The sequence below is a fragment of the Microtus pennsylvanicus genome, chromosome 1, assembly GCF_037038515.1.
Source record: "Microtus pennsylvanicus isolate mMicPen1 chromosome 1, mMicPen1.hap1, whole genome shotgun sequence".
Lineage (NCBI taxonomy): Eukaryota > Metazoa > Chordata > Mammalia > Rodentia > Cricetidae > Microtus > Microtus pennsylvanicus.
The window spans coordinates 78,038,945-78,055,366 of record NC_134579.1 but is presented as its reverse complement, the minus strand read 5'-3'; the positions used below and the strand labels follow the sequence as shown (position 1 = coordinate 78,055,366).

The window sequence follows — 16,422 nt, the reverse complement described above, 5'->3', positions numbered from 1 at the left end:
ACAGAGTGGACCAATAGATCAAACCAAGAGAGCAGATCAAGACAGAAAGACAAAAGAGAGGGCCAAGAGAGACCTCAGTGGCTCCCTGAGACAAGAGAGTGACAGTACAGAGCAGACCAAGAACAGTTCCCAAAGACTGGTTGTCTAACTACTGCAAGGATTGGACCAAGAGGCAGAGACACTGCTGGCACCAATTTGAGGAAGAGATGGGAAGGTGCCAATGCAAGAATTCATCCAACAACCTAAAAAGCAACATGGTAACACCAGAACCCAGTACAACAGAAAGATTTAATCATCCTAACCCAGAAGAAGCAGAAGAAAACGTAACTTTATGTTGTTACCTTTAACAACAAGGATGTTGGAGAGCTTTAAAGAGGAAATGAAAAATTCCCTTAAAGAAATTGAGGAAAAGAAAACAAAAAATGGAAGAAACCAATAACTCTCTCAAAGAAAACCAAGAAAAAATAATCAAACAGGTGAAGTGAACAGTTCAAACAGTTCAAGACTTGAAGACTGAAACAGAGGCAATAAAGAAAACATAAACCAAGGGAGTTCTGGATATGGAAAATTTGGGTAAATGAACGGGAACTTCAGAGGCACGCATAACCAACAGAATACAAGAGATGAAGGAGAGAATCTAAGGTGTTAAAGATACTATAGAGGAAATAGATTCATTGGTCAAAGAAAACATTACATTCAACAAATTCTTAACATAAAACATCCAGGAAATCTGGGACCCATGAAAAGACCAAACCTAAGAATAACAGGGATAGAAACTTCTGAGTATGTGAATGAAGGGTGACTAGTCAAAGGCCACCAAAGAAATATACATGATTTTGGTGTAGGAGGGTCTTTTTTCTATGTCTTCATTGGTCAAATAACTGCCTAGGCCTTTTGATAGGGCAGAACTTAGATAGGCGGGGAAGACAGGACTGGATCCTGGGAGGAAGAGGGCAGTGTGGCAGACGCCATGGCTCTCCTCTCTGAGACAGACGCTGGTTAGACTCATGCCGGTAAGCCACAGTCAAGCGGCGATACACATTAATGAGATGGGTTAAATGAATACGTAAGAATTAGACAAGAAGAAGCTAGATATAATGGGCCAGGCAGTGTTTAAATGAATACAGTTTACATGTAATTATTTTGGGTGTAAGCTAGCCGAGCGGCCAGGCACCAGAAACGCAGCCCGCAGCCCTCTTTACTACATGATTTGTTTATGTAAACTTAATATAATTGCAAAATCTCTACTCTGTCACAAACTGAAGGTGATGAAGTGAAGGATACATGTGGAAAGCTTCATTGATTCAAGGTACTAGGTTATGACCCTTGTACAGAGACAACAAATGTTCCTTTGGTTATGCTTTTTATGTGGAGCCAACATTATTAGTAAATAGATTTGATACACAGTGTGATAAGAACAGAAAACAATTCTCAGAAGTTTTTGCCTCAGTGTCTATAAAAATAAATTTTCTGTGAACTAAAAATGGGGGGGAATGAATAAATAAGTCAGTTCTTTAAAAAAAATAAATAAAAGACACGGGCTAAAAGAATGGATACTAAACAGGATTCATTCTTTCACTGTATACAAGAAATACAACTCAATCTCAAAGACAAGCATTACCTCACCTCAGAGTAAAGGGTTGGGAAAAGATTTTCCAATCAAATTGACCTAAGAAACAAGCAGGTGTAGCTATCCTAATATCGAACAAAATAGACTTCAAACTAAAATCAATCAGAAGAGATGGAGAATGACACTTTATACTCATAACCGGAACAATCCATCAAGATGAAGTCTCAATCCTAAAGATCTATACCCCAAATATAAGAACACCCACATGTGTAAAAGAAACATTACTAAAGCTTAAATCGCACATCAAACCCCCCCTCACACTAATAGTAGATTTCAACATCCCACTCTCCCCAATGGACAGGTTAACCAGACAGAAACTTAACAGAGAAATGAGGGAACTAACAGATGTCATGACTCAAATGGACTTAACAGACATCTACAGAACATTCCACCCAAACACAAAAGAATATATCTTCTTCTCAACACCTCATGGAACATTCTCTAAAACTGATCACATACTCAATAACAAAGCAAACCTCAACAGATACAAAAAAATTGGACAAAAACCCTACATCTTATAGGATCATTATGGTTTAAAGTTAGAATTTAACAGCAAAAATCGCAGAAAGCCTACAAATTCAAGGAAATTGAACATTGCTCTGTTGAATCACCCCTGGGTCAAGAAAGAAAGAAAGATTTGCTAGAATTCAATGAAAATGAAGGCACAACATACCCAAATCTATGGGACACTATGAAAGCAGTGCTAAGAGGAAAGTTCATAGCACTAAGTGCCTACATAAAGAAAGTGGAGAAATCTCACATTAATGACTAAACAGCACAACCGAAAGCTCTAGAGGAAAAAAAAGCAAACTCGCCCAGGAGAAGTAGATGAAAAGAAATACTCAAATTGAGGGCTGAAATCAATAAAATATAAACAAAAAATACAAAGAATCAATGAGACAAAAAGCTGGCTGTTTGAGAATCAACAAGATAGACAAACCATTATCCAAACTAACTAAAACGCAGAGAAAGAACATTCAAATTAACAAAAGCAGAAATAAAAAGGGGGACATAAAAACAGACACTGAGGAAATTCAGAGAATCATTAGGTCATACTACAAAAACCTGTACTCCACAAAATTGGAAAATATAAAATAAATGGACAAATTTCTGGATAAATACCACATACCAAAATTAAATCAAGACCAAGTGAACAATTTAAATAGACCTATAACCTGAAAGGAAATAGAAACAGTCAACAAAAGTCTCCCAACTAAAAAAAAAAAAAAAAAAAACAATAACAAAAAAACTAGGGCCAGATGGTTTCAGTGAAGAATTCTACCAGAACTTCAAAGAAGAGCTAATACCCATACTGCTCAAAGTGTTCCACATGATAGAAACAGAAGGAACATTGCCAAACTCTGTCTATGAGTCTACAATTACTCTGATACTGAACTCACACAAAGACTCAATTAAGAAAGAAATAAACATAACAATCTCACTCATAATCATAGATGCTAAAATACTGGCAAACCAAATTCAAGAACGCATTAAAAAAAATCATCCATTATTCACTATGATCAAGTACGCTTCATTCCAGAGATGCAGGGATGGTTCAACATACAAAAATCTATAAATGTACTCCATCATATAAATAAACTGAAAGAAAAAAACCATATGATCATCTCATTAGATGCTTAAAAAGCATTTGACAAAATCCAACACCCCTTCATGATAAAGGTCTTGGAAAGATTGGGGATACAAGGAACATATCTAAACATAACAAAGGAAATATACAGGAAGCCAAAAGACAACATCAAACTGAATGGGGAGAAACTTAAAAGCAATTCCACTAAAATCAGGAACAAGACACGGCTGTCCACTCTCTCCATATCTCTTCAACATTGTTCTTGAAATTTTGGCTATAGCAATAAGACAACAAAAGGAGATCAAGGAGATCCAAATTGGAAAGGAAGAAGTCAACTTCCATTATTTGCAGATGATTTGATACTATACATAAGTGACCCGAAAAACTTTACCAGGGAGCTCCTCCTATAGCTGATAGAAGTCTTCAGTAATGTGGCAGGATACAAGATCAACTCAAAAAAAAATCAGGTTTTTTTGGACTCCCTGATATCCAAATGATGAAGAAGCTAAGAAAGAAAGCAGAGAATCATCACCCTTCACAATAGCCACAAATAACATAAAATATCTTGGGATAACACTAACCAAAGAAGTGAAAGACCTATTCAACAAGAACTTTACATATTTGAAGACAGAATTTGAAGAAGATACCAGAAAATGGAAAGATCTCCCGTGTTCTTGGATAGATAGGACAAACATAATAAAAATGGCAATGCTACCAAAAGCAATCTGTAAATTCAGTGCAATCCCCATCAAAATCCCAACACAATTCTTCACAGATCTTGAAAGAACAATACTCAACTTCATATGGAAAAACACTGATGACAGCTTATGTTGGAAAGTATGAGATGTGGAGTAAGGGGAACACTCCTCCACTGCTGGTGGGAGTGCAAACTTGTACGGTCGCTTTGGAAATCAGTACGGCAGTTTCTCAGAAAACTGGGAATCAATCTACCCATTATTGCCACTCTTGAGCATATACCCAAAGGGTTCTCAATCATACCACAAGGATACTTGCTCAACTATGTTCACAGAAGAATTATTCACAATACCTGGAACCTGGAAACAACCTAGATGCCCCTCAACTGAAGAATAGATAAAGAAAATGTACATTTATACAATGGAGTGTTACTCAGATGTTAAAACAATGACATCATGAAATTTTCAGGCAAATGGAGGGAGCTAGAAAAAAAATCATCCTGAGTAAAGTAACCCAAACCCAGAAAGACAAACACAGTAAGACAAACACATTATGTACTCACTCATAAGTGAATATTAGATTTAAAGCAAAGGATAGCCAGGCTACAATCCCCAGCCCCCAGAGAAGCTACCCAACAAGGAGGACCTTTAGAGGTATGGATGCATGGATTGCCCTAGGAAGGGGAAGTAGATGAGTTCTCCTGGATAAACTGGGGGTAGGGGGCGGTAGAAGGGGGAACTGGGAATGAGAACATGAGAGAATGGTATGGTTGGGAGAAGGGTGGAGAGGGAGAGCAATAAAAGAGATATCTTGTAGAAGGAATCATTATGAGGTTAGGGAGAAACCTGATGCTAGGGAAATTCCCAGGAATCCCCAGGATGATCCCAGCTAAGACCCCTAGCAGTAGTGTAGAAGGAACCTGAACTGGCCTTCCCCTGTGATTACCCTAATTGTCATCATAGAACCTTCACTCAGTAAATTATGGAAGCAGATGCAGAGATCCACAGCCAAGCACCAAGCCAAGCTCTGGAAGTCCAGTTGAAGAGAGGGAGGAGGGGTTATATAAGCAAAGGGGTCAAGATCATGACAGGCAAATCTACAGAAAGAGCAGACTTGAGCTCATGGGAGCTCACAGACTCTAGATAGATAGGTGGGGAGCCTGCATGGGACCGACCTAGGCCCTCTTCATGTGGGTGACTGCTGTGTGGATTTGTCAGTTTATGGGATCCCTGGCAGTGGGACCAGGATCTACCCCTGGTGCATGAGCTGGACTTTGGAGCCCATTCCCTATGGTGGAATGCTTTGCTCAGCCTTGATGCAGGGGGAGGGGCTTGGTCCTGCCTCAACTTTATGTGCCAGGCTTTGCTGACTCTCCTTTCTGAGGAGTGGATGGGGGTGTGGTAGGGGCAAAGTGACATGGAGCAGGAGGAGAGGAAAGAGGTAGAACTGTGGTTGGTATATAAAATGATTTTTAAAAACATTTTTTTTAAAAAAAAGTGAACACTAACCATCATATGACAAAGTCTACACTGGGCTGTATTGAGATTTCCTCTGCTGATACAATTAATCCAAAGCTCTTCACTTTTCCTCAAGCAGACTTTTTGGATGAGGGTGAAAAGCAGCCACATTCTTCACCAAAATATCGCAAAACCAGTCTCTAGGCCACATATTAATATCCCTCTCCTCTGAGACCTCTTGAGCCAGGCCCCACAGTTCAAATCACCCTCAGCACCACTGTCTTCCAGGCTCCTCCTAGTGTGACCCATGAAGCTGTGCTTAAAGCATTCCACTGCTTTACTAACCCAAAGCTGCAAAATCCAAATTCTTCCAAATAAAATCATGGTCAGGCCTATCATAGCAATACCCCAGACCCTGGTACCAACTTCTGCCTTAATTAAGGTTTCTATTGCTGTGAAGAGACACCATGACTATGACAATTCTTATAAAGGAAAATATTTCATTGGGACTGGCTTCCAGTTCAGAAGTTGAGTCCATGCTCATCATGGCAGCATGTGGGTAGACATGGTGCTGGAGAGTAGCAGAGAGTTCTACACCTTGATCTGCAGGTAGCAGAAGTGAATGCCACACTAGGTCTATCTTAAGCATCTGAGACCTCAGAGCCCACCCCCACGGTGACAGGCTTCCTCTAACAAGGCCACATCTACTCCAACAAGACCACAACTCTTTGTGGTGCCACTCCCTATAGCCAAGCATTCAAACACATGAGTCTATGGGTTTGTGGAATCTTCCTTCATGGTTAAGGAAAGCTGCTGAGGCCAGCTATTATTTTGAGGAAGTTTTATTGGGCTTTGTGGTTTCTCTTTTGTATATTCTAGGTGTTAACTTTTTGTTGGGTGCTGGTGAAGGCTCTTCATTCAGTTAAGTCAACTGTGTGGTGTTGTACTTTGTCACTGAGGATAGCCTCACAATGGTGACTCTCCTGTCCCTGCCTCCTAAACACTGAGATGACAGGTGTACAGCATCACACACAGCTTGAATTTTCTCAAAAAAATATATAAAATGTAAATCTGCAAGGTGCTGGTAACACGTTGTCCTCAAAGAACTTCATAGAAATTGTGAACGAGGACCTTCCAGTCCCTAAGGAGGGATTCCTTGCTCAGCCTATATACAGGAGAGAGGGCCTTGGTCCTGCCTCAATGGGATGTGACAGACTTTGTTGACTCCCCATGAGAGGCCTAACCCTCTCTGAGGAGACAATGTGGTGGCGTGGGGGTGGGGGGAGATGAGAGTAGTGGGAGGAGGAGACAGAGGGGGAACTGAGATTGGTATATAAAATAAAAATCATTTTATTGAGATTATTTTAAAAATAGGGAAAAAAGAAAAATGATCTCAATACATTGTAATGTATGCATCTAGAGAAGGATTGCTCTCTGCTTTCCTACAGCCAAGCAGGCTCTGGGGGACACAGAGAGGTTCTCAATCTGTTTACTAATTCAGCAAACACTTGTACAGCCTTCCTATCTGATAGGAGCTTCCCTAAGAAGCTAACAAACATCAACGCTCTTAATCCTCACTTCAGTTCTGTCAGGTAAATACTATTATTGGCAGCATCAGCCGCTAAGGTGTGTTTCTCCCATTCACAGCTGACAGATTTAGAATATACACTCAAAGGCTCCGCCTGTGGGACTCATTTTCCATGCTCCAGCATCACTCCAGCAACGCAAAGCTCCACTCATTTTGCTGACAGAACTACCCTGCTCTTCGCTCCATCAACACTGTTACCGGTGAGATTTAAACTGAAAGAGTGTATCAATAACATAAAAGTTATCTCAAAGCCATAGATACAACCGTAGCTTTGTTATACAATGCTTGCCTCCCATGTACAGGGCCTTAGGGTCAATCCCCAGAACTGCATTTTTAAAGTTACTTCAAATTAAGTTTGCATTATACTAGAAACAAAACGATTGGAATATGTTTACAATTGCATAAGGAAATAGTAAATGGACTTTTATGTTGTTATCAAATGAGCATTTAAGTTTTGTGTGTCTAATTGTTTCTTTCCAGCTAAGATCTCTTTCCCAAACTTCAGTCCTTGTCCCCATACTGCTTACCACAGTTAATAATACCCCAAGGGAGTACATGTCCCTGACATACTTCAGCCTCCAGAAGGAATCGCAACTCCCTCTGTGTTCTGTGTGTGTCTGTTGCTATTGAATGGTGCTGGTGTCCAAGCAACTGGGAAAGCCTGGCAGTAAACTCTCTAATGCACAAAGTGAGCCCAGCAGTTCCTCTCACTACAGGCCTGAGTGGCTGTGTATTTACTCAAGAGAAACACAAACATCCTCTCCAGCCTCCCGCTCACTCACGAGTGACAACTAAACATCGACCATTTCTGTTCAGTATCAGCTTTGCATTTGTGCTTATGCCTTTACACAAAATACTCTCTCTGCCGAAATGCAGTTGATGTGGCTAATTTCTAGCAAATGCAGGGGAGCGAGCACTTAAACTTAGATGTGTCTTTTAAACAGTACCTCTCATTCCCAAATTGGCTTAAGTTCCCTTCAGATACAGAGCAACTTTAAACACACAGCAATACATAACAGCAGTGTTCACAGAATTCCATTATGAAACAAGCCCCTGATGGACAAAGACATTCCTTTTAGCCTCATGCAAGTGTCATGAGGGCTCAGTACCCATCGATCTTGTGGATGTGATAAATCTTCACTGAATGACAAATGAAGAGGACTTGTGAAAGTCAGTGTACAATTTTCTCTCCTTACAGTTAAATTGTGGTTCCAAAGAAAATACATAACACCGCATTCATAAATAAATTTTAGTTGCAAGATGCCAGGTATCAGAAACTACTATTATCATAGCTTTAGGAAATTCATATTGGTCATTCAAACTGTTCCTTCTTAGGTTGGAGCGATGACTCAGTGATCAAGAACACCGGCTGTTCTTCCAAAGGACCTGGGTTCAATTCCCAGCCCTACACGGCAGATCACAAGTATCTATAACTTTAGTTCTAGGTGATCTAGTGCCTTCTTGTGGCCTCTGTGGGCACCAGGCATGTACGTGGTGCACAGAAACACCCATTAAAATAAAGTGTTTCCTCACCTAAAATCACCCCACAAAGTTTTAATTTGAAGATCTTCTAGGGAGACCAAAACTCTGGGCAGGTGTTGCCTATGTTTACGAATGTGTTTTCCCTTCTGTAATACATACCTACTGCATTCGTCTCTCAGCAAAAGATAGAGTATCTAGGAAGGAGACCACCAGTGAATAAGAGGGACAGACTGAAAGGAGGACCTCTGCAAGAGCTTCATGGCAGGTATTCACAAAGGAAATATGTGTAAGACAGTTAATTAAAACTCTGAGCTTTCGGGTGCAGCTCAATGTTAGCATAGCCAAGGCTTAAATTCAATATCCAGCATCATGCACACAAAATCCACCTCCAGTTAGGAGCAATCCATTATTTTGTACATATTTCACCTACTCTAAAAGATTTGAGACAGTTTATATGTATACATCAGAGAAAGTTTAGTTTTAAAGACATGTATATATGGTATAAGACATCCTTAACATAACAGAGGCAAATTATATGTATACGCCAGAGAAAGTTTAGTTTTAAAGACATGTATATATGGTATAAGACATCCTTAACATAGCAGAGGCCTCCGGTTCAGTTCTCAGCACACATAAAAAGACATGGAACTAGATAACAATAAACTCATGTGGTGAAGATGGGCACTGATAACTGTATCAGAAATACGGATGGGATTCCACAGAAATTCAGTTCTGCACATGAGTTTCCTGGCAGCAAAAAAAATGAACATAGATGTTATAAAATAAAATAAAGAATAAATTTTTGACTAGAATTTTATGCCCAGCTACAAGCATTAAACAAAACATTTAAAGCTTGCAGAATAAATAGGCATGTCTTCCTATTAGATATTTGTGACATGATAATCGCTGCCTTCACTGATTGATTTAAAGAAGTTATGAAAAAAAGCCAGTTTTTAAAAAAATGATTTCATCTTTTAAAATTGTATGTTGAAAGTCAGGTGTGGTGATACACATGCATCATCAGATGTTGAAAGTGTGACTCCTACTGCACAGTGAGTCAGTACAATAGAGGGAGCAGAAGGATAAATAACAGGGCATGCTTGGAAGATGTGCAGAATAACTGTTTTATATTTATCTAAATTTATATACAATACACATGACTGTGTATAATATAAGGAAGTTATACTCCCACCCCCAGGAACTATAAATTAATTAATAAATTAAGGTACATGTATGAGAAACTTCTTTTTGATTTGTTGTTTAGGCTAAATCCTCAGCACACACAAATAATATAGGTCACTGTCATTTTCCTTGGTTGCTCCCAGAAGTTGAAGGTAAATAAATACCCATTGCCAAGGACAGCATGCACTTTTGACTTAGAACTCAAAAGATTTGAACTGGAACTGACCTAAAAGCCTCCTCCCTGGGCAATACTTGAAGGCACTATACAAGCTGCTGAGGAAGGAAAACATTCGATGGTTGTCATGACTCAGGTGTAACACCTATGACCACAACAATGACCAGCACAGTAAGATACTTCTGAAAGTTCAGGGGCAGCATTCATATCTTGGCAGCAACCAACAGGTATCTAATTGAACTCAAAGCCCACTTAACAGAGGGCAAATTGTGCCTGGTACTGTAAACACTGACAACTACCTAGGGCTAGTGAGGTCATGGATCTTAGACTTTCCTAAATCAGTATAATCCCTAAGGACATTCTAAATTCTAATCCTTAGGACTACAGACAAGTGTAAATCACATCCCTCATAAAAGACGTTTCTTTTTGTGGTTACATTACAGACAGCCACGAGTGCCAGAATGCAGAGAACTGACCACGGGATGCCCAGCCCCAATCAATGCATCTACCGCACACTCCTCCACCTACAGCTCAGGAAACATTTGGAAGAATGGTGGGGAGACTGCAAGAGCCAGAGGATGAGGGGGTCTGCTGTGAGACTGTGCCTTCTAGCTGTGACATGAAAGCTCAGCAACATGACTGCCTAAACAAGACAAACGATTCCAACAATGGCTGACATCCCAACAGAAGCTGGGGGAAATATACTAGGGTTCCTCCCATCCCTAGATGAAAAGCTACAAGCCATTAGCACCTGCTGAGAGAGGAAGAATTGGTCTTCCCCAGGGATGAGTGCCAATACCAAGCCATCAGCCCTAGAAACATACACGTGCAAGCCAGCCCTGAAGGAACCCAACAGGTTGTATTCATACATTTATTTCATTGGCATGTACATGTAACGATGACGGTTAAAGAAGAGGAGGCCAGGGATTTAGGAGGCAAAGGAGACAGAAATGGGAGGAGATAATGTAATAAGAATGTAAAGTTCACTATTACATTGGACACTTCTACTATGGACACTCTGAGGATTGTGAATACATCTGCACAAACAGGGAATAAAAAAAATTCACCTATATAAAACATCTGCAAAACAAAATAACAGATTTTTTAAGTTTACTTTCTAACCAGTTACTGTTACGGGATTACCAAGCCCTAGCTACAGAGTCGGAGACCTCCAGCATTCAGTTACATCCTGCGGATGAAGATCAAGATTGTCCCAAGAAACTCGACGCCCCAATACAGTGGGAAGTAGTCTAATGAAAATGTCTTCCCCTTTCTAGTCCCCCAGTTGTTTATTAACAAACAAAAAAGGAGGGAATGTAGGGTAAAATGGCCAAATGGAGCAGGAAGCGAACCAATCACTGAGCACCCAGAGCCAGTGAAAGAAACACACCCTGGATCTGAGACCTGAGCCAGGGAAAGAAACATCTTTATCCCTGAACCCAGGACCCAAAGAAACATGTCCTGCTCTGAAACCAGTGCCAAAGAAACACACTTTGTCCCTAGAATTAGAGCCAGTGAAAGAAACACAGTTTGACCATGAAATCTGAGCCATCTCTGCTCCTGACCAACTAAACTAACTAATCCCTGAGAAGGAAAAACTAACCAATCCCTAGCCTCCCTGGGAAAGCTTCACCCCTAAGAAGACCTATATAAACTTCTCTGCCCGTTCAGTTCAAAGTTCCCTTTTACCCCCACCCTGGCAGAGGCAGCCACTCTCCTAGACTCTTCCTTCCTAAATAAATCTCTTTCTTGGGTAATGGTGTTCATTTGCCAGCACAGAATAGAAGAACCTGGCTGGGGCGTCCCTTAGAGGACTGAACTGAAAAACTTTGCTGAGATGCTTCCTTGTGTGGGCTGAGCAAGGCTGAGCAGAACAGAGCAGAAGATCCTTGCTGGAATGCTCCCTAAGGTGTTGAGAGTGTGTGGCTGAGCAAGGCTGAACAGAAAAAATAACAAGTTTTCTCTAGAGCCGGAAAAGATTGCTACATATCTGCAAGGGGCTTCCCCTTTAGCAGAATGTTAGCAAAAGAAGTAACATCTTGGGCCAGAGAAGAACCAGATAGCTCTGCTAGGATATTATCTTAAGAGAACAGAGCAGAGCTCAGCTATACGGGATCTCCAGGAGAAGAACCGGATTGCTATATCCTGTGGGGACACCATCCCCCACCACACCCCAACTCTAGGTTGCCTGGCTTCCTTATACATCAGGGCACCTTTCCTTCAAAGCTGAGCTGCCCTGTTGTGACTCTACCTTACAGAGCTGTACTATTCTGGCTCTAAGTATAGCCTGGGTCCCCTGTAAGTCAGGATGTCTTTGCAGGTCCACAGCTGTAACCCACTCCCCTACAATCCTCAGGAAGAACAGCAAAGTTTTTAACGGCTGAACCATCTCTCAAGCCCCAAAACAATGTTTTTCATGACAACCTCTCATAACTTAGTACTAATTTAGTGGTTAGGGACAGAAGGAGGTGGGTGTGCTTCTGAAAGGACAGTGAAGAGTTCCACATACTGACCTACTGTAAAGGACAACACAAGAATCCCACATACTGACCTAATGCAACGTACCTTGAGAATAATGATGGTGAGTACATGAGACAAAATTACTTAGAATGAAGAACACGAAGATACTGTGACTGGGGAAATGTGGACTAAATTAATGAATTTCTGTCAATTTCAGCATTATAATTATAATAATAAAATGTTGGCATACATCACTAGTGGAAGTTAAATAGAAGGTAATAAGCCTGAACTTATCTCAAATTTTTTCAAAATTAAAGATCTAAATGTTTTCCTCACTACTTCTACCAATGAAAATAACCAAGAATAAACACCAAAATCCCAGGGACAAAAGAAAGCACCAAAAAGGTACAGGGGTACATAAAACATCTGCAAAACAAAATAACAGATTTTTTTAAGTTTATTTTCTAACCAGTTACTGTTTGGGGATTACCAAGCCCTAGCTACAGAGTCAGAGACCTCCAGCATTCAGTTACATCCTGCGGATGAAGATCAAGATTAGTTTTAAAGATATCCTATAAGGAGGCTAGAGAGATGGTTCAGCAGTTAAGAGCACTGGCTGCTCTATCAGATGACCTGAGTTCAATTCCCAGCAACCAAATGGCAGTTCACAACTCCAGTTCCAGGGGATCCAACATTCACATACAGACAATCATGCAGATAAAACACCAATGCCCATGGAATAAAAATAAATCATTGAAAAAAAGATATCCTCATAAACAGAAGGTTTTTTAAGACAAAACAGTGACAGCAATCTCAGGGCTCAGCTTTGTAGCTCATGTTTGAGCTGGGCAAGGGCCATCCCTCCCTCTCTCTCCCCTTCTACCCCTCCCCCCCGCCTCTTCCTCTTCTCACACCCCTTTTTGTCTCCCGCTCTCCATTCTCCAGTTCCCCCTCTTCCTCTCTTTGTCCCCTCTCTTTCTTCTTCCCTCTCCTCTTTCTCTCTGTCTCCCTCTACCCACCTCCTTCTTTTCCTACCTCACTTTTCTCATTCTTTCTCAAGCTAAGGAGTAGAACTAGAGCTTCATAAGGATTTTACAAAACCATGTCTTTACCTACTTCCGATCTAGGAGCGTAACTTTCCTTTTAGCCTAACCAAGACCAAAAGTACTAAGAAATCCGTCTGTTATTTCTATTGTAAGGAAGTCTAAGATGATCAAAGGTGGCAAGAGGGAGCAAGGAGATGACTTAGGGAGTAAAGCACTTGCTGAGCCAGCTTACAGACCCTGCTAGGGATCCCCAGCACCCACAGAAAGACAGGGCATGGTGGCAGGTGCCTGTGGTCCCCAAGCTGTGAGACTGCCAACAGCCAGTATTGCAGAAATGGCAGAGTCCAGATTCCTGTGTGAGGAAGACATACCTATCAACCACAGGAGTGCGTGGCAGGAGTGCACGGGGCTCAGGGGTAAAATGGGTCTGATTAGGGTAGATTAACATCTATGCAAAATGACTTTCAGAGAGTTCATACTGCTTTGAAATACCTGACACCCTGCCTGATTTCAGTGAAAATGAAAATAAAGACATCAAGTTGCCCTTTCACCCTCTTGGCTTCACCCACTAAGACCCCAACTGGGACTGAAATTGTACAGGAGGAACTTGGAGCTGTCTCCTCTAGTCCCCCACTCCCCAGCCTCACCCGCGGGCCCACACCCACCCACACACACAAAGCCTAGCAGGCAAGGGACCCACAAGTTCAGCAGCTCAGGGTTATTAAGGACGAATTAGGAGTGATGTGGCAGGTCAGCGGGCGTGGGAAATTAGAAACAGCGCAAGTTAAGCAAGCCCAAAGTGGCGGTAATAGCCAAGCAGGGCATGGACTGAGGCAGGCGGGCAACGCATGGGTTGCAGGCTCACCTGCGTTCTGCAGCGTCTCGATGTTTTGGGGTCTGGTCGCCAGCTCCGCCACCATCTGCACGAATTGCGTCCGGGCTTTCTGGTACTGCTCGAAAACTGAGGAGAGAGACCCAGTGGAGTCGTCCCGTGACCCGCGGCTCCAATGCTCCCGAGTGCCCGCCCGCCCTGATCATACCTTGCAGCACCTGCCGCTGGCTCATGGTGAAGCTGGTCCTCCAGGCGCAGCAGGTCCGCAGGTAACAAGACCTCCACCACCTCCCGGACTGCACCAGGATCCGTTCCTCTGCGTCTCCGTCTCCAGGGCAACCGACCCAAACCGGATGCAACCGCCAGTCGAGGTCGTGACGTCATGGCCAGGGTGTCGGAGGCTGACACTTTTGAGTGCTACTTAGCACCCGTCTATGGGCGTGGGTTTTTTTCCAGGCCGGCGACTGTCTGGAGAATACAGTCCTTTTACACACTGACCCAGAGTAGCTGGTGTCGCGCCTATAGGTGCGAGCGCTGGAGTGTCGGGAGAAAACCTATAACCGGACTGTCAAGAATAACCAAACACGTAAATCACGTATACTATGATCGATACCATATTGTCAAAGCATCCTTAACTCAGTGTTTTCTTTTTAGTGTATCCCTGGTACACATGACAGTTTTTATTTCCGGATCTCTGGAGGCTCACAACAACCAAATATTTAATTATACTTCAGATAGCAAGTAAGCAGTCCGTCTGAGAGATTCATTGGGGAAAACAGAAGAGCAAATAACATAATTAATGTCCAACGGTCCATGGTGGGGAAAATATATCTTGAGCTTAAAGAAACCCAGTTTTTTCTTCTTACTTACTTATTAAAAAGTTATTCTTTGAGAGTTTGATATATGTATAAATGTAATGATTTATAAGTCATATACAGTAGTGCCTCACACAATGTCTCAAACTGGCCCTGTAGGAATAAGATCAATTACAAATATACTTCAAGTTAAAGGTCCTTTTAAACAAAAGAGATGTTTGCATTCTCACGCAGTAGAACAACTTTGTGGGTTTGCTTGCTTGCTTGCTTGCTTGCTTGCTTGCTTGCTTGCTTGTTAGTTTGAGACAGGGTCTCACTACATAGTCCTGGCTGTTCTGGTATTCACTGCATAGGCCAGGCTGGCCTTGAACTCACAGAGATCTGCCTCCCAAGTCCCACCATGTCCAGCTAAGCAGGACAACTCTTTTTTTTTAATTAAAAATTTCCACCTCCTACCCTCCTCCCATTTCCCTCCCACTCTCCCCACTCCCACTCCCCCTCCCTCTACAGTCCTAAGAGCAGCCAGGGTTCCCTGCCCTGTGAAAAGTCCAAAGTCCTCCTTCTTCCATCAAAGTCTAAGAAGGTGAGCATCCAAACAGACTAGGCTCCCACAAAGCCAGTACATGCAGTAGAATCAAACCCAGTGCCATTATCCTTGGCTTCTCAGTCATCCCTCATTGTCACCACATTCAGAGAGTCCAGTTTGATCACATGCTCCATCAGTCCCAGTCCAGCTGGCCTTGGTAAGCTCCCATTAGATCAGTCCCAGCATCTCAGTGGGTGGACGCACCCCTCGCGGTCCTGACTTCCTTGCTCATGTTCTCCCTCCTTCTGCTCCTCATTTGGACTTTGGGAGCTCAGTCCAGTGCTCCAATGTGGGAGCAGAACAACCCTTAATTGAGAAAGTCTCCAGTTTCTTTTGACAGAGTGTATGCACTACATTTAGTCTGTCTACTGCTGGTTTCTAGCTTCTCTTTGAAAACTGTATACCAAATATTTCAGTAGTGTGTCTAAATATCTCTCCATCTGAAACACCAACTTCACCAGATGTCAATGTGGGCAGATAGCAACCTGCAGAGTTGTAGCAACACAGGAAACCCCCAGCCATTCTAATGTCTAATAGAGGGAGCATATTAATTTATTTCGTTCTCGTCCTTGGAATCTTCTCCAATAATTTTCCAGATCTCACCCAATCTGAGCTTTCTTGATGAAGTGCTAGTATTTAACGCTGCTCCAAAAGTAGTTGGGAACTAGTGTAAGCTCCGAAGGGCAAGGCTTTACCAAAGGGAGTGTGCTAGTGCAGAGGGGAAAGGCTTCCCAATAGGAAGTGTTACAGCTCTGCTGGGGGAAAGGAGGTTTCTCCACTGCAAGTGTTACAGCTCTGAAGGGAAAGTTATCCTGGCAGTTGGGAGCCAAGCCACAAAGCCACACAGCACAACAAAAGTCACACAAGAAACTTACTGAGAGGGAA

The 16,422-nt window shown here is 42.1% G+C and overlaps 1 protein-coding gene across 2 annotated transcripts in view; it reads right to left on the bottom strand.

Annotated features, from left to right (window-relative positions):
• Positions 1 to 14,467, bottom strand: part of LOC142848468 (sperm-associated antigen 6) — a 52,407-nt gene extending 37,940 nt beyond the window's left edge. For both annotated transcript variants that reach the window (XM_075970571.1, XM_075970582.1), the window contains exons 1-2: positions 14,345 to 14,467; positions 14,170 to 14,265 (exon numbers count right to left, since the gene is read on the bottom strand). In XM_075970571.1, coding sequence (XP_075826686.1) covers positions 14,170 to 14,265; positions 14,345 to 14,369 — 121 coding nt within the window. In that variant the 5' untranslated portion in view covers positions 14,370 to 14,467. The remainder of the gene's footprint in view (positions 1 to 14,169; positions 14,266 to 14,344) is intronic.
• Positions 14,468 to 16,422: the final 1,955 nt, after the last annotated feature.